The sequence below is a fragment of the Colletotrichum spaethianum genome (assembly GCF_022836535.1).
Source record: "Colletotrichum spaethianum MAFF 239500 DNA, contig51, whole genome shotgun sequence".
NCBI lineage: Eukaryota > Fungi > Ascomycota > Sordariomycetes > Glomerellales > Glomerellaceae > Colletotrichum > Colletotrichum spaethianum.
Window position 1 is genome coordinate 63,757 of NW_026054821.1, and position 18,415 is coordinate 82,171.

Sequence of the window (18,415 nt, forward strand, 5' to 3'; positions counted from 1 at the left end):
GAGCGGCTAAGGAGGGTCCCCAGGGCTTATTTAGGGAGATGGCTGGCGGTCTGTCGGCCAGTGCGGTGCTCGGCGCCACTGAAATGACGGTTAGAGTCCTACCCCCGCTTCCAATAGAACCAGAACCAGCAAATGGATGCACTTCGGACCTGAGCGACGAGCGGGAGATCTTGGCGCGTGGCGGGTATACCAGGGATCGATACCAGGCCCCGTCAGACGGTAGCCGAAAGCTTCTGCAAGAAACGCCGATGCGATGGCGGGGAGAAGTCTTTCGTCAAAGAGGGTTTATCCAACGGTAGGATGGTTAGAGGCTGTTACTCCTCTTTTAAGTTGACTTTTCTCTTGCGTTCCTGTCCAGCAGAAGTGAATGCCAAAAGTAGGACGGTGTTTCGGGTTTGTGTACGTTGTGCGTCGAGAAACGGGATTAAGTTGTCGGGGAAGTGGGATGGGATGGTCCTTTTTTGGGTGCGTCGTGTCCAGTGGGGAGGACGAAGGTGGGTGGATGGACAAGGCCGCGGTAATATGTAAGTTGGACAACACGCTAAAAGGGGGTCCTGAAGCCAGCCCGTCTTGTGCTGTTCACGTCTGGGCTGTCTTGTCTTAATTCAAGTGACCCAAGACCAAGAATCCGTGCTGGTATCTGTCCGCTTGTGACGACGGGGGAGAGAGAAGACTGCGCGCGCGTGTGTGCGTCTGTGGTGAGAAGTGAGCAGATACCAAGACTGCACAACTCTGCGTCGTTCGGCGCGGCCTTTCTTCTCGGATTGGAATCGTGCGTTAATTAGAGTCGAAACCTCGGACGGTCGTTCGACTATGGGGATTTTGCGGGTCAGAAAAGACAGGCTCGAGGTCGGTAACTCTATCGCTTCGTGGATTCCCAACTCGGAAATGGTCGTGGGAAGCAAGTGTAATGTGAACGGGACAAAAGTGATGGAATGGCCAGACTTGCAGCTGGGCGTTGAGGGAAAGAATGGGAATGAATGGATCGAGGACGAAAAGCCAGCGCCTACGGAAAGGAGGGTAGAGAAAATAGAGTCGAGTACGGTGCTTACAACGAGGGACCAAGGGGGACTTGACTGGTCGGGATGTGGGCCGCGAGACTGGGTGTGTATCATGCAAGGTGCTCAACAGTGATTGATATTCCAACTTGGATTGTCAGTTAGGAAACGCCTAGGATGCCTGTGCTCCGGTGCTTGTCCAGTTGCGAGTCGCAGGGGGGGAGGGAAGGATCCACGGGGGGGTGCGTTCCCGTTGCCCTCGACACTTGTCGAAGGGGGTGCCTTGGAACAAAAAGCTCGGAACAAGTGGCTTGGGCAGTGCAGTGGATGAAAGGGGGTGTGTGTCTTGTCTCTTGTTTGCAAGAGAGTCTGCTGTCTCTGGGTCGACTTTCACACGCCCTCCTCATGTTTGGAAGAGACGAAGTTGTGCAACTGGTCTTGACCATCATAGTGTCACAACCTGTGTGTCGGGTGCGAGATGGCTCGGCGCCAGAGGGAACATCTCCCGTCTGTCGACATTTCCCCAAATGCTATCTTAGCAAACTATAAGCAGCCGCGCAGATCTCTCTTTCTGGCATTCGACAAGGTATTCTGCACGGCGGAGAAACGAACTTGTCTAAATCGAGGGACACGATCAAGTGTTTTTTCTCGAAATCGGACCACTTTGCATATCTTGTCGCCAGATGCTGGGTTGTGGATGTGCTTGACATCGAACGTTGGGATTCCTCGCCCCCCCCTCTCCCCTCTGTGCCTCGCCTTGCAGGAGGCAACCCCTGGTTTGTGTGGGCGTCCCATCCGACGTCCGTTCCTGGGGTGTGTGAGAGAACGCCTGGGCACTCACAACTCCTTTCTCATTCGAGAGTGATGGGCCAGAAGGAAGTCGCAGTCCACGTCAGGGCGCCGCGGATCAGATCGCACATCTTGTAGTGGCCGAGCAGGGACAGTGACTCTTCCAGTCGTTTTGCTCCATTCTCCTGGTCCCTCCGCCATAGTGCCCTCCAGCTGGCTAAGACGCAGCAGTCCCTTAATGACAATGCACTATTGTCAGATGCCGCAGGTATCTTACAGCCACTGCGAATCAGGGCCTGCCTTCCCATGCATGAAGCGTTCCAGCGACTGCGAGGTGCGCCTGATTGGCCCCTCAGGAACACGGGTCTTGGGCCGGATCTTTCAAGCCACCGGCTCGCCTGGGCCAAGGGCGCGTACAAGACGGACTAACGCCGCTCTGATCACAGTGACTACTTTGCTCCTCCTGGTGACTGGAACCCGCAGCTTGCAGCTCGCCAGCTGTATGACGCCTCGTGGCTTGAGATATGGAGATGCTGTAAATGTGACTGTGACTGCAGGGTCATCCGATCTCGACAGTCATCGGGGGATTTCGCTTCTCTGTTACCAGGGACGAGGATGAGAAGTGGGCGAGGTGTAAGTGCTTGCAGGACCGCCATACTGAAAGCGGACCGTCAAACCAGCCAGCTGGAGTTGGAAAACGACGTTGAGCCTTCCAAGATAGCATCTCCCGAGATTGGTGCACTTGCAGAGTCAAGGTAGATCAAGTTTAAGCGCCGGCAGTGGCCTTGTGTTTAGATTGTCCCAGTGAGCTGGCAATATTGACCGCCTCGGCGCGTATCGGCATGTCATTAGTTGGGCCGACTGGACCGCGGCGACGTTCCCGGTCAAGGATTTCAGACCGCTGGCAATGTCCTTCGTTCGCCAAACCAACTCTTGGCTCTGATGGATTGGCATACGAGAAAATTGATCGGCTCAGATCGAAGGAGAGTACCATGAAGAAGAGGCGGGAAGCCATTGATCTGAGTGGGCCAGGCGGCAACGATATAAAGATGGTGGGCTGCCTTTGGCCGCGGACGGTTGGCGAGAGAAACCGAAGGCTGGTGACACAGAGACCCAGCGCCAAGTCAAGACCTCTGCAAGACTGCGGCACAGTTTCGGTACCTAGTCCATCCTGTGGCTGTCGGAGACGATGTTCCTGCATGTGTAGTTGCATTTCCACAAGGCCGGTACGCACGGGGAACCGAGGTTGAGATGGTGCTCGGTTGATTATGACATTTCATGATGCCATCATGGGGTGACGAGAGTGCGAGCGACGACGCAAATCGCGGGGTCGGCTCAAAGGAGAAGAGGAGGATGGCGCTGTGCTCGAAAGGGTCAATCAACATTTTCCGCCCAGACCCTTGGTGGCTTCAAGTCCGAGGAACTCATCCCGTCCAGTCTTGGTTAGAATTTGGACAACCTTATCTGCAGCGGGTCCAGAGGGGCCTTGGACTGGCTCACAGTGGTGGAGACATCGGAGTCGGAGTCGGCGCCTGTACTGTTTGCCGGAATGCTTAGCCTAGCTTGATTGCACAATACCTTGGTTATTACAGCAGCAGGATATAGCAGACAGATATGAAGCATCGTGAAGTTGATGGAACCGGGCCACTGGGCAAGGACTGGGGTTTGGTTTCGAGGCTCGGCTCCATTCGTCGGCGGCTGCGTAGGTAGGCAGGTTGGCAGGCAGTGGGCATCTGAGGGAAAGAAGGACGCTCAGCCACTTTGGGTATCCGTTAGTCAGCCTAGGGATGGATGAGAGGAAGAAACAAGCACAACAACCACTTCCGTTTTATTGCTGCTGCTGCAGCACCTACTGTCTGTGTTTCTTCCCAAAGTAAAAATAAGAATAATAAACATAACTACCGAAAGAAATCTTTACCTACCTTTGTGCTGGTAGGTCCACTGACGGACGCTGGGTGTCATTGATGGCAGGAGAATGCAATTGCAAGAACGATGAAATGCACCAAAAAACAAACAACCCCGATCCCCACCCTCGCTGGCTATCGAGCAAATGCCTGCAATGCTTCCTCCATCGGGAAGTCAATGATGTAAGACACTGCGGGTGCTGGCTTCCAAAAGAACGCAAAAAGAACAAACACGCTGTCTCGCTAGAATGACTTGCAGTTCTACTATAATGCTAACAAGAGGATCCCTCCCAAGACTTCCCCCATTGATCAATCCCAAATCCCGAAGCAGCATAGCTCGTCTCCTGGGTACTGGATACCTAACTGCGAGCATGCCGCCCTACTAGAAAAGAACGGCATCGCCAACTCTAATTATCCCTGGCCGTCCCAGTCTCAGAGGTTCTGCGAAACTCGCTTGTCCTCCAAGCTGTTTTGGAAGTTCCGTGCTGGCGTCTCCACCGATGTCCCATCTGCAGGGGAGCCACGCTTCATTGCTTCGTCGATGGGCTAGACAGGCGCTTTGGATCCTGGAAGGCAGCTTCCGCTGTAACGTTGGCGCAGCCTGCAACATGTCACCCTCAGCACGCCTTTACGCGCTATGGTACTTACATCTCTGCCTGGGTAGACCATCCGCCGCTCCGCTGCATGAACGAGACGTCGAACCCACGAACTTGACCGTGTTTTAGCACGCAGCATCCGGCCAAGTCGAGGAGTCGAGGAGTCACCCACGCCCATACATCGCTGCGCGCTGTCACTGCGATCCCTTCCGCTACAAGCCTCAACGGCGTCTTGGTTGAGGCAACCATAGGCCAAACGCCTCAACAATCCGTCTTGAACACACAGACGGCACGCCGCATCGCAGACAGCATCCACAACGCCTCGCTCCGAGTTGCCTGTACTACTTCGTCAGTTCCGCTGTCCCTCTCTCTCGCTCGCTCTCTCTCTCTCTCTCTCTCTCTCTCTCTCTGTGTGTGTGTGTGTGTGTGTGTGTGTATGTGTGTGCGAACGTATGTCTTCTCCCATGAACTGCCACAAGTCTGGGCATCCCTTCGAACGGATGAATCCACCGGTGACGCGGCACGATCGCCGTTATTCTCCTCCCTCAGTGCGAACTTCAACGATCCGCTGCCCGTAATGCAAATCTCGCCGGTGCCCGGGGAGAACCGGCAAGCATATCCTCTTATCACCGCCAAACGCTTCATCTCCCGACTCAGTTGTCGCTCGACCACTGTTTCCCGAATCACCCTCATCAAACACAGTTACATCACGCTCCCCAACTTAGTTTCGCGCAGTGGCTCCTCCGTGGCACGTAGGAAGCCTAATCGCCCCTTGGGTTCCTGTCAAAAACTACCTAGACATGCCATCGATGAACGGCTTGCCTACCTTACTGCCCTTATCTCGATTTGGACCGCCTTGTTCGACCTGCACGCGCAGACCACAGCCTCCCGCATCCGATATCAGGCATGCCTGGTTTCAAACTCGACTATCCTCTCCACCCCATCGACCCCTTACACACGTACTTCACACGTAGTGTACTTCGATGCGTGTCGGTCACTTCCCACAACCCTAGTAGCAGCCTCTTCCAGCAATCCCAACTGCGTACACTCCCTTACTAGTGGGCCTCCTCACGGCTAGGCGATCCCGGTGCCCCTGCGATCCATGAAAATAAGGTAGCGCCTCCGGTCCCTGTTCGACCACACACGCGTTATTCGTCTCATCTACCACCTGTCACTCGCGCTCCGCCTCCTTCCGGTCTTCGATCGGTGGGGGGAATCACCCGGAACCGTCGTCAGTGTTTCTTCTGACATGATCTGCATCAAGCCCGACGCTGGTGCCATGTCTGCGAGCCCTGCGGTGGGCCCTCTGGTGCAAGCTTCTCCGTTCTCTAGCAAGATATACTCCACTGTTCCTGGCAGCCCCGCTGTCACAACGCTTGGAGACGATCAAAAACTCGGCAGAAAAGTCTGACTGAGACGAGCCCTGAAAAGCTTGGCATACGAAGGTTAACACGACGGGCCAAAGACAACGGACGGAGCTAACAACTTTACCGAGACCCCAGAATCCAGTGCCTCGTCGTGCTGCTCCACGCCCGCCAATCTGCTAGACTGTCCGTCCAAGCCGAGGGCCCTTGAACCTTACCCTCGCACAGGACGTCAAGGCATTCCAAAGACTCAGCCTCACTGTCATGCCCACCCGCGGTATGGCGTATGGTTCCTAGGATTTCCCACACCACACACCACGGCTGCAATCACCACCACCCCTGGCATCTGGCTTGTCAAAGTCCTGGGAGCCTTGGCTATTGGCCTTGGCTGGAGGTGGTAGACGCCGCCCAAAGTCAACGTTCATCGCAAAAATCGTACGATGTTGTTTACAGTAGCTACCACCTCCACGTGCTGCCGCTGGTGATCCTCCTCGAGCCTTATATTCGGCTTTATCAACCGAGCTTCCTGGAACTAAAACACGTTGACAATCTCTCGTTGATATCGTGATTCATTTCGTATATCATTCGAGGGGTTCCCACGGTGTGCTCAAGATGAGACTCAGAGCATACCCTTCTTGATCTCATCCTTCCTCTCCTCCCACAATGTCTTGCCGGTACACGAGCAGACCGTCTTGTCATTGTCCCACACGCCAGCACTCCTAGCAATTACGCCGACTACGGTGTCCGGGTCATTCTTCAATGCCCCTGCGGACTCATCTTGTCTCGAGACGACCATGGCATGGCCAATGACTTCCCAGATCTGAAAGGGCTTATCGAGGTACACGCTGCCTCTGCCATCCTTGCCCACATCGAAGACACCCAAGAACCCCTTGGCGGCCTCACCTTTGCTGCCCCCCGACCACACAGGACCCGTCGATGATGCACCTTCTGCCAGGTTGCCATACTCACGGATAGTCGCTCTGTAGGAGCCAGGGGCCACGCCACGTAGCGTCAAGTCAATTAGAGTCGTGGTTGGGGAGACCTGCACCATTCTAGCCAGGCCTCTGACCTCTCGATCCGACTCTCCGTCCAATTTTTTAGATGCATGTAGGGCATCATCTGCACGGTAAAAGGACTCGAGGATACTGACAGCCGCGCCTAGTCGATGGTGAGTAAGCTGTTAGATAATGTCCGGTGTCTCACAGTAAGCAAGTTTGAATGACACCCAAGCTTTCGTGTGCCGACCCCAGTACCGGCATGACAAGGCGAGATGGGTGGTATCAGGAAACAAGTTAATGCTCGCCAAGTGGTTACAGGAGATGCAGACGCCGCTCGGGAAAAACAAAGGCCAAGGGGATAAGAAGAGGCTTCTGGGTAACTTACTGTTTGATCCTCCCGAGCCTCGCAGGATAGCGTCTCTGCCAGTGGCTTGGATAGCGTCAACGATGGAGGATGGTGCGGCTGTAGAACGTCGCCAAGATTGTCAGCGTCTATCACTTCTAAACGACGAGGCGCCAATCTTGAGACTGTCAATCCGTCCCATGAGAGGTGAGGCAGCAATGCAGCTTTAGCTGTGGCAGCTGCCTTGAAGAAGTGGGTAGAAACGACCAAAACCAAGCTTGAGAAAGCCTTAAAGTGTATAGTGCAGACGAACAAGGGGGAAGGGGGTGTGAAAGACAAAAGGCATAGGGTGATGAGGAATAAGAAAGAAACTTTCAGAGTTTGCAGCAGACGACGGCGTACCTGTGCCCTCGACGGATAGCAATTGGTCCTCGAGGTTGGCCTCGACCTTGGTGATGCCCCCAGTTTGTACAACGAATCTGAAACGTCCTTGACGCAACTGTCACATGTCATGGGGACGGCGAAAACGGTCTAGTCGGGTTTTCAGACGTTTCATTAGCCATCGTAGTTCTGAACGACAATCCCCTTTTTCTGCACTGCCGGTGACGACGATAGCAGCACACGCGCAAGCCTTTGTCTCCGTTCTGGCGGGACGGTACCGGTGGGAGCGTTCGGTCAGATCCCATCGATGAACCAGACAAGCGTGGGAACAGGAGGAGGCTCGCGCAAGCAAGCAGAGGGACGTGGCGGGAAGAAAAGGGAAGTGGAACGGACGAGGATAGTCGAAAATGAACACCCCAACTCACCTGAAAAGGATATGAGACGGTCATCATGAAGGGTCGTCTGCTTGGCTGCAGCGGGCTTCGTAACAGAGATCGATAGTTGTGGAGGAAGTCGTGGAGGCAGTAGAGCATGCCCGACCTTGTCTGGTTGAGATGATGATCCAAAAACAGACGCGTTGATGGTTTTCGGAAAGGAAGATGGTTGTAAGTCCTTTACAGCCGAAGTTCGGGGAGTTATTCTTGGTGAGGGCGGGTTTGCGCCCAATGGGGGAGCCTGATGCGCTTTTAATACGTTGTCTATCGTGGAGCAAGACCGTCACTGATGACTTTGGGATTGTTGCTTTGAAATCGCCTTACCACATTCGCACTCACCTGCCCCCTCCTCGCAACGGCGGGCAGCGCAATCGCATTACTTTCTGCGCTCTTCTGCCCCGCCATGAGCCGCCCGGGCCAACCGGTCCCCAGCTCATCGGTCCAAGTCGGCGCTCGGTGTCCTCAGCTGCAGACAGCTGGCCCTCAATGAACCGTCTTATCTTATCGATGAAGTCACGTGAGAGCGCTCGTGCTCTTGTGTCTCCAAATTTTTGGGAAGCTCAGGTCATCAATCGTTGAACGGATATCGATCGCCAAACGACGCCAGATCGCGTAGCCCTTCCGGACGAACGAAACTGATTCGAAGCTTTGGCCTCTGACTTTATATGCCGCCAGTCTCAACTCGACTAACGGAACGATCCGTGAACGTACAGTAAGACGGAGCATCGGCTGAGGCGGCCGGCCCAGAACAACCTTCAAGATGTCGCAAACCGTTGGCCTGGTAAGCTCCCCTTTCCCAGTTGAGCCTCCCAGACAAGACAAATTTGCTGACCACCGCCTCCCCGTGGCAGACTCGCCTCTCCTACTCCCGGGTATGGCACCACGTCTCCGCCTCCGCCCCCCACGAGACCCTCTCCACCCAACCGGGCGTCACTCCCCCATCCCTCGGCCGCCTCGCCTCGCGCATTGCCGTGTTGCTGATGGGCAAGCACAAGCCGACCTGGGACCCGTCGACGGACTGCGGTGACTACGTCGTCGTGACGGACTGCGCGGCGCTGCACGTGACGGGCCGCAAGAAGTGGCAGAAGACGTACTACCGACACAACACCCGCCCGGGCTCGCTGCAGGCCGTCACCATGGACGTGCTGATGGAGAAGCACGGCGGCGCCGAGGTGCTCCGCAAGGCGGTCAGCGGCATGCTGCCCAAGAACAGGTTGCGTGCGCCGAGGCTGGCGAGGCTGAAGGCGTTCGAGGGCGAGGCGCATCCGTATAAGAAGAATGTGATCCGGTTTGGAGATGTCCCCGTTGGACAACACGGGTGGGAGGAGCAGGTTAAGGCGATTCGCGAGGCGGATTCCGAGAGGATATGAGAGAGATTTGAAAAGGGGGGCTCAGGGGTGGTGAAGAGTGTGTGATTTGGAAGGGGAGAGGTGACTATGGGCTAGGCGAGCGAGAGCATGGAACGGCCGTCTGTTCGGCGTGTATATTCTGTATGAATACGGGCATCTCAAAATGGAAGTCTAATCCTTTTCAAAATCTGGACCTCGGCGTCTGCTGTGCATCGGATACAGCTGCGGCTACGAGTGATTTATCCGTGTGATTGTAAGGGCACATAAGGGGCACCTGGAGCCTTCGTTTGTGGTCACACAACAGCAAGACTGCTTCCATCAGGGCTCTAGTGGGTATGAGATATGGGGCTAAGTGGTTTCCAGGACATACTCCTCGATGATTGTTATTAGGAAAGTTGGTAATCCTGTAGTCACGGTCTGAGCAACCATGAAATACGAGACTGTTCACGGCGGAACATGAGTCTAAAGATGTGAACCGTTTCCTGCTATATCGAGCTGCAAACCCGTTAGTGGCACCTTTCAGAGGCGGCAATTTATTTCAGCTTACAATGCAAAACTGCCCCGATATCATGTATGGGTTTCTAGGTTGATAGTACACCATGTACTTACGAATAACTTGTTAGGGATGTTGAACTTGAGGGGCTTCGATCAGGAACTCATTCGGGGCACATGTATACTGCGATTTGCAAACTGCAGATTGAAATTTTGTTGTTGGTTCATTGCTCATTACTATAAAACAACCGGCCAGGTCTAGCCAAGGCATGGACGCCAGGATAAATGCAGATGCTGACTCCTTGAGAATACGTTCCTCTCCCTCTCTTTCTTGCCCTCTCTAACTTACGCCTCAATGCTCTTCCCAGACTGCGGAAGCACCTCACAGCTTGGCCGTCTCGGGCTTGCGCGCAACCTCGCACTTGATGAGGCCATTGGGTCCTGACTGGGGGGCGTAGACCTCGGCGTCCTTGCCGGTGTTCTTGAGTCCCTTGTGCCAGCTCAGGTCGACCTCGAAGTAGTGCTTGTTGGGCAGAGTATAGGTGACGGTCAGGGCCTCGGGGACGGCGGCAAGGATCTGCTCGCACATCTTGTACATTGTGTTCTGCACGCTGGCGCTCTCGTCCTCGGCGAAAGTCTTCATGGTGATGTTGCGGGCGGCTTGCCACGCGGGGTCGAACTTGGGGACGGCAGCCCGCACAGCGGCAAGGTCCGGGAACTTCCAGGTCCAGCCGGCGTCGACGTCCGTGGAGAGAATACGGTCCCAGGTCTCGGGAAGGGTGGTGTACTCGTCGCGGACGAAGCCGTGGAAGGCGGAGCCGGTAGACTTGAGGACGGTGAGCTTCTGGATGGCGCTGGCAAGCGAGATGCCGTCGCGGCGGGAGATGCGGGCCTCAACGTTGCGGGTCTCCTCGCCGTCGCGGAAGAAGGAGTGAGGGTGCGGCTTGCCGTCGATGGTCATGCGGGTCCAGCGGTGCTGGACGATCTTGATGTTGGCGGTGTGGATGTGGGCGTAGGTGTCAAGGAAGTGGGTACCGAGGATGGAGGCGAAGAGCTCGGGCGGGTTGACGGGGTTCTCCTTGGCCTTGATGTAGGTGGTGTTCTTGATGGAGTCGGTGGCGACGACGACGCTGTTGTCGGCGGCCGTGTACGAGGTCTCAATGTCGCCCTCGAGGAGGCAGCAGACGGTCATCTCGGTGACGGTCTGGGTGGCGCCATCGCGCTGGACCTTGTAGACACGGACGTTGTCCTTGCCGTAGCGGGCGGAAGCGAGGTACGACATTGTGGGCTGTGGTGAGAGTTTTGTTACGTGTGAGATGTAGAAAATGGGGTGCCACGAGTGAGTTTGGCGTTATCACGACTGAAGATGAGATGGGCAATGAAGGTAAGACCGCTGTGGCGACTAGGGGGGGGGGTATCGATGAAGACAAGTTTTGGTGGTTGGATGATGAGACAGAGGACAGGAGCAAGAGTCAAGAGAAGAGACGATATCGAAGAGGGGAGGCAATGTGTTTATATATCAAACGTTCCTGGGTGAGAACGGTTGAGGTTTCTCAAATCTTAGTTTCGCTTCATTGGACGTCACCCACCAACACGGGACCCGGAGATAGAGATAGCGTAGTCGCGTCTTGAGTCGGCATGTTTGGTCCCTACGGGAGTTCCATTGCCAGAGACGTGCGGCGGTCCAATGGCGCTGGCTGAACTGACCCGATTGCTTGATAGGTTCCGGCAGCCGTGGGGTAAGATGGTCTTATTGGTATCGAGTGGAGCCCCCGGAGCCCGCCGATGCCCTTTGCTGAGCTGGGCAGGCAGGCCGCCGCATGCAGCCGCTCTTGAGTGGTGCTGATGAACGGCTCTATGCGCCCCCCCGGCGGGCAACGAGCGACGCAGACTTTTTTGGATGCTGGATTGCTGGAGCATACCCCTTCAGGGCTTTGCATTTGATGGAGGCGCAGCTTGGGTGTGCTATTTCCCCCTTCAGGCCTTCAGGGTCCGCCTCGACGTAACCACCAGGAGCCCAAGACTCGGTGTTTGTTCTACATACGTCAAGAGTCGTCGAGAGCCGCACACGCTTTGTCCATGGGCTTCAATGGCCGGCTCCGAGCAGCGTACATTCCATTCCCTCCCCCTGTGTATTCGCCTCCTCAGGGAAGTACCCCAAGATGTTTGCACCGAGTCCCTGGCAGCACATCATCCAAAAGACTCATCAGCCCCCACCTCATGCAAGCCACTGCCCGCAAAACTCTGCCGCCGCTCCCCGGCCTGATGTGAGGTTGAGGTGAAGTGAGGTGAGGTCCGCGGGGAGAGAACCGGGCACCCCGCCATCTCGGGATTGTGGGCATTAGACCGAAAGGCCGAAGAGCCAAATCCCGTATGTGATCCTGACAGAAATCATTCTGTCCATTGTCAGTTGATGTATCAGCCGAATAACTGCGATCGATCCTCGGCTGCCAGTCCTATAGCGAAAACGCCTGCGTCTGGCCACAATAGACATTGTGGACGTCTCCGACGCATCGAACGACTGTGGATGGGGGAGCCGGCCGTGTTTCAGCATTGGTGGTGGAAGTCGACGCTGTGGCACGAGCAGCTTCAGACGACAAGGGAATTCCTCGGGAGCAGCAGGAGGATGGTCCATGAGTGTCGGTCCCCGTCACTCTCTCCTCTTCAGTTACTTCATGTGTAAAAGGCCCTTTTTTATTCATTGCAAGTTAGGCATACGGTCGCCCAAACTGTTAACCCCAAGAAATTCACCAGTCTACACCGCAAGCAAACGTCTTTAACAATCTCGATGGTGATGCGAAATACATGTGATCTGGATAAGATAGGTGCCGCCTTGAACTTGCTTGATCGTCGTTGAAGGGGGATTGCCTGGTGGATAGACTGCAAATGCGAAGGTCCAGTATCTGCTATCTTATCTAGATCAAGGATGTGTGCACTTCCAGCAAGCATGCCACTAAAGCAACGTGACCAACGCGACCGCTGCAGCAGATAACAGCGCCGCCATTGGTTTATCAGGAAACCTTCCCACGGCCTGGGCTAGACAATTACCACAAGGCACGGTGCCCAACCTCTGAAAATATCTCAACCACGATACACCGAAGACGAGGACATGGTCCATGCTTTCGGTGAAGTGGGCGAAGCAAGTAAGAGCGGGGCTACTGAAGCGCGGTGGGCACCTCCTGCAGTACCTACGGCACATGCAGCAAGAGCGAACAGAAGAAAGAGCACTTGCAATGGTAGCATTGGCCGTGACTTGGGAGAGATTACTCTAAGGTAGATCAAAGTGAGTGCATGCATGGACGCGGTCCGACTCCAGCAAACTTCAACATTACGACTTGGTGCTATCTTATGCGTTCAAAGTAGCCCTCCGATACCTCCTCCTCTCCCACTGACAGTCCGACACTGCCACTGGCTGTCCACCCTGAACCGGACCTCGCAACCTTGCCGCACCTCACTCAACTGTAGGCTTAGCCGATGTTCTGACACTGCACCACCTCAACAACCGACCCCCTGAACACCACCCACACCAGACATCAATACCATTGGAGCAGTACCATTGGCAGCGACTATACACGCACACACCCGCAACTGTAAGCGGCAGCAGCGACACATGTACCTCCACTCCTGACACTGGCAGCGCGGAGCAGGTACCTCAAAGCAGGCGTAGGTTTGGGCCCAACGACCGAGGACCGTGGACCGTGAGCCGTGAACTGTGGACTGGGAACGACGCCGAGCCATTACACAACGCCCGACTCGTTGACGACGACGCCAGACCTCGGCCATTCTTTACAAACAATCGAACCGCGATCCCATCCTTTGCAATCCACTTCGGCCGGCCTCCGTTGCCTCGAGACAATCCGCCGCAGCGGGCGAATGCGCAATATCTCCACGATCGACACTCTCTGTTGCGCATATTCTCAGCATTGAACCCCCATCACATCTCCACTCGGACTGACGACCTGCCCTGGTCTTGACTTGGCTCTGCAGGCGGCCGTCCGACTTCAACCACCTGCGCCTAACAGCCTGCGACCTGACTGTTCACTCGGCAATATCTGCCCGCAGTTGTCTTTCCACTGCCTCCGATTGCGCTCACATCGAACTTGCCTAACCCTCGAATTGAATCTCGGTACCCCATCGCGAAATAACCCACATTGATCGGCCACAGTCCTTTATCCCGCGCGAACGACGAGCCCGACGAGTTACCCCCATACCCAGACACCCACCACCACACATACAAAGTGACCTTGCGATAACAGTCGCCCGAATGCAACGACCTACGGAGAAGCCCCGGAAAAAGGTGGTATCATAGAGAGGTTTCACCGCCATGCTGGGCGCCTCCAGCCAGTCTCAAAAGGCACTGTCGCCTCAGCAGTCTGCATCGAGCGTCAACACTCTCAACCCACGCCCGAGTTTCGAGCGCGAAGCGAGCGCCGGTGGCCTCCAGCCGCCCTCCGCATCCGCCAATGCATCGAGAAGCTTGGGCGCCTCGGGCGTCAGCTTCGGCCCGCGAGGCTCCTCACTCAACCCCTCCATCGCGCCAGGGAGCTTCAGTTCTGAGCTGCGCAGCCAAATGATGCCATCTCGATCTGGCTCCCGGGGCGATATCTACAGCATAGATAAGGTCGATGAGGAAGATTCCGCCACGGCTGCCGAGCAGACCCTGGCAGCGCTCCGAGAACAGCTAAATCGGGAGATGAAGATCAAGGACGGGAGCGAGAACATGTTGGAAGCCTTGAATGCGAAGAAGGCGAAGCAGACGAAGGAGCAGAGGGCCAAGGTCGAAGCAGAACTCAACGCATCTAACCAGCGGATCAAAATTCTACGGCAGAAGATTGCAGACGCTTCGAGGTACAAGGCAACACCGACAACTCCAACAAGGCAGAGAACCAACGAGGCGCTGTTTCCTTCCGCCAACAATGGCTTGCGTTCTCCCCCCAGTGCCTCTCGCAGTGGCGCTGGGTCCGATAACGAGGAGTCGGCCGAACAATCGCCCACCTTTCTCCTAGCCGAGTTGCTTCAGGCTCTGGAGCAGGAGGGCATGCCCCCAGAATACTATGTCAGCCGAGGTAACAGTCTGGTCGACTTGTTTAGACGACATCCGACTCTCAAGTATGACTTGGTATGGTCTGTGTTTGGTCTGCGGATGCAGGTTATGCTCCTCAGCGAGGCCAGAGAAGTGGTTGCTGCTGGCTACCGCATGATTCGATATGCCATCTCAGATGTGTCTTCCTTGAAAAAGATCCGCACCTTGAACACTGACATCATTGTTGTAACGTGAGTATGAACCCAAATTTGGTGGGGGGTTTTGGCTGACAAGAAAAAGGTCCTTGATCAAAGATCGCAAGGCCGATCTGGAGCGTGAGCAGGCTTTGAAGTTTGTGCGAGCCTTCTTGGATGTGAAAGATGGAGTCAAAGAATTATCACGTGCAGTTGTGCGAACGGTGGCTGCTGTTGCTGAGCAAGCCGAAGACCGCCTGCGGTCCATCTGCCTGGAGACCCTTGCCGAGATCATGCTCCGTGATCCTGCCCTGGCAGTCGCATCTGGTGGCCTATCACCACTCTCTGAGGCCTTGATTGAAGGAACCTACAAGTCGCCAGAGTCACTCATGGCATCCTATATGCAGATTCTGGACAATCCACAGAAGAGGGTCTACCTACGCTCCGGTTATGATCTGGAGGTCCTCTTCACAGCATTCACAGACATTATCCTGGCCAACGAGAGTCTATTGAAGCAAAATGCCAAGGCCATCACCAAGATTCTGAAGAGTTGGCCTGGCCTGATGATACTGACAATGCACGACTCCCGCGCACTCAAGTCGCTGCTCACTAGTATGGTGCTTCCGCAGCCTACCATCCGAGAAACCGTCATCGACCTCATCTACCTACTCCTTCGGATCAAGTCCCCCTCATGGGCCTCGTCATTCCTTGCTGGCCGACGCTTGACAACATATGGACGGGTTGCTAGTCTCAAGTCTATCTCAAACCAGAATCCGTCAGGGACATCGTCCCCCATGGAAGAAGATAGCGGGGAGCAAAACTTCATGGACCACTACACTGCTCTTCTTCTAGCAACGTTTGTCAAAGCTGGTCTTTTGGAAAACCTCCTCCAGGTTGCAAGAACCAGCGAGCCGCAGCTGTCGAGGAAGACGTGTCTCCTAATTGGAGAGGTACTGAAGTTGGCGAGCAGACTACTTCCCGCTTCATGGAGTAACGACCTGCCTCTACTTCCAGAACTATTCGCTGCCGCTACCCAGTTCAAGGACGACAACAGATTCATTGCCTCCGGTATAGTTTATCAGATTAGCTCGGTAAGCAAAACTCTGTACAGGAGCTCGCCTTCTGTAGCCACGGCTGGAACCCTGCCATCCCATGACAGTATGGGCAACCTTGCCGACATGCATCGCAAGAGCAACGCCGGAATTGTGGTTCAAGAGGGCGCAATTCGACAGCTCTTGGTTGAGTCAAACGTCTTGAACAGCTCCAACTACTTGAAGTGGAACTGGGATGTCATTTCACGAATTATTGAAGGGCCGCTTCAAGACGGTAAACGGTTGGACGAGGTCAACAGGGTCTCCAAATTCATGAACAGGATCATGAGCTTCTACCGGCCTTTTAAGCACAGGTTCTCCGATCTTTCGAGCAACAAAAACACGCAAAAGTACGTCAGGGTAGGATGTGCTTTGATGCATACTTTGCTTCAATCTCACGAGGGCGTCGACTATCTGCAGGACCATAAGATGCTGCGGCAGATAGCCGAGTGCCTTGCTCAATGCGACCCAGTAAGCACTGTTCTATCCACAACGCGGGTGAAAATACTAACGTTCTTCTCAGAGCAGCGGGCTGACATCGACGGACCCCATGTTCTCTCCTGGCCGTCTGCAGAGCACGCTTTGCGCAGGTTACTTCCCCATGCTTGGCGTCCTCAGTGGTGACCCTAGGGGCCTGGAGCTGCTTCAGCGCTGGAGGATGTTCAACATGATGTATCATATTCTCGGCCACAAGCAGCGCCCTGACTTGATCAAGCTGCTGCTCTCTAACTTCGACTACAGCATCCCAGGACACCCGCGAGTGCTTATTGAACAGGCACTGACCTCTGGGACGAGAGAGATTCGCATCACGGCGACGAATGCGCTGCGGAAGTATGCGACTCGGCCTTTTGATGCATCGCAGCCTTCCCACGGCAAAGTTGATTGGAAATGGGCAATCGAAAAGCTGTGTGACCAGCTGTACGATCCTGAGGTAGAAGTCTGCCGGACCGCGGTTAAGATCCTTGAGAAGGCATGCAATAAGAAGGCATACCTGGAATACGTCGTCCAGTGTCGTCCGACAATGGACCACCTAGGAGAAATCGGTGCCCCTCTCCTCCTACGGTTCCTGTCTTCGTCCATCGGCTATCACTACCTCGACGGCGTCGATTACATCAGCAACGAAATGGATGACTGGTTCCTTGGTCGCAACGACTCGTACGTCGGAGTCATCGAAACCAGTTTGGCCAAGGCATTCCTCGAGAATCCGGAGGAGCATCAGAACCGCATGAACATGGTCGACGAGGCCCAAGCGGAGGCGGAGCCAGAAAATCACATCCCACCGCATTTCTATCGCGAGCTTGCTCGCACTCAAGAGGGCTGCAAGCTGCTCAGCGACAAGGGACATTTCGCAGAGTTTGCCAGCACCATCAAAGAGTACGGGATGCAGTCGGAAGATCCAGAGCTCATGCTAAAGGTCAAGTCGTCAATGTGGGCCGTCGGCAACGTCGGGTCGATGGAGCTCGGCGCACCCTTTATCGAGTCATGCGACGTCGTCGAGGACATTGTCAAGATCGCCGAGGAGCACGAGGTCATGAGTCTGCGCGGCACCGCTTTCTTCGTTCTCGGACTGATCTCTAGATCCGCCCACGGCCTTGAGATCCTCTCAGAGTGTGGGTGGGACGCAAATCTTTCACCAAGGGGAGAGTCTTTGGGATTCTGCATCCCCAACGATTTGTCCAAGTTCTTCTCGTTCAAGCCATGGAAGCACGCTATCGCTTCCAAGATCACGTTGCCTGACACACAGAAGACATTCCTGACTCCGCCGCCACCCACGGAAGCGCGTCCACCTTTGGAGAAGGAAGAGCTGCCGGCCTTCAACAACGAAGCCGCCACCAACCAGCGAATTCTCGATCTCGTCGTCGACCTCGGTAACATGGTGCTGTACAAGCGCGCCATGGGCGAGCTGATGCAGATCAGGCAGCACAAGGTGCCCGGTTTCAGATGCCCAAAAATGTTCAAGCGCGTCATGACGATGCTCGAATACAATCACTATCGTTTGCCTATTAGACGGATGGTAATAGAGATGTTCGACAAGAGCGTCCTCCGGCGGATCGTGTTTGGCGAAGACAGTGACAGTGGGTCTGACGAAGACGAAGACGAAGACGATGGAGACAACGCGTCGTCGTCTGGTGACGAGAATCGAACCGAGAGACAAAGGAGCATATCAGATCCTTCAGAGCTAGTGAAGGATACTCCAACGAGGACGGACAGGTCGAACAGTCAAAGCTCGTTTGACACAGATGACTAGGCGGACACGGCGTAAGGGTACGCTGGTTCGCCACATTTGCCCATTTCTTTCCACAAATTACTTGGCATGTGCAACGGAAGAGGACGGGTGGATTTTGAGACGCACCAGGCACCATGATGAGGCGTTTTGCTGTTGGCTTTTTTTGTACTATATCTCGGGACTTTGGGGATGTATAAGTCTGGCGGACCGGCCAAGGTTTGGTCAGCAAAGA

The 18,415-nt window shown here is 55.0% G+C and overlaps 4 protein-coding genes across 4 annotated transcripts; 2 read left to right on the forward strand and 2 right to left on the reverse strand.

Moving 5' to 3' along the window:
- Positions 1 to 6,270: 6,270 nt before the first annotated feature.
- On the reverse strand, positions 6,271 to 6,702 carry ColSpa_11800 (superoxide-generating NADPH oxidase heavy chain subunit A; the record flags this gene model as incomplete). Its single annotated transcript, XM_049278012.1, has 1 exon — positions 6,271 to 6,702. The coding sequence occupies one exon, from the start codon at positions 6,700 to 6,702 to the stop codon at positions 6,271 to 6,273; it is 432 nt and encodes a 143-aa protein (XP_049133969.1).
- Positions 6,703 to 8,567: 1,865 nt separating this feature from the next.
- ColSpa_11801 (54S ribosomal protein L23, mitochondrial) lies at positions 8,568 to 9,177 on the forward strand (the record flags this gene model as incomplete). Its single annotated transcript, XM_049278013.1, has 2 exons — positions 8,568 to 8,588; positions 8,659 to 9,177. The coding sequence occupies 2 exons, from the start codon at positions 8,568 to 8,570 to the stop codon at positions 9,175 to 9,177; spliced, it is 540 nt and encodes a 179-aa protein (XP_049133970.1).
- An 853-nt stretch (positions 9,178 to 10,030) lies between these two features.
- Positions 10,031 to 10,930, reverse strand: ColSpa_11802 (uridine nucleosidase; the record flags this gene model as incomplete). Its single annotated transcript, XM_049278014.1, has 1 exon — positions 10,031 to 10,930. One exon carries the CDS (start codon positions 10,928 to 10,930, stop codon positions 10,031 to 10,033), a length of 900 nt encoding a protein of 299 aa, XP_049133971.1.
- Positions 10,931 to 13,972: 3,042 nt separating this feature from the next.
- On the forward strand, positions 13,973 to 18,204 carry ColSpa_11803 (target of rapamycin complex subunit LST8; the record flags this gene model as incomplete). Its single annotated transcript, XM_049278015.1, has 3 exons — positions 13,973 to 14,922; positions 14,972 to 16,427; positions 16,480 to 18,204. 3 exons carry the CDS (start codon positions 13,973 to 13,975, stop codon positions 18,202 to 18,204), a joined length of 4,131 nt encoding a protein of 1,376 aa, XP_049133972.1.
- Positions 18,205 to 18,415: the final 211 nt, after the last annotated feature.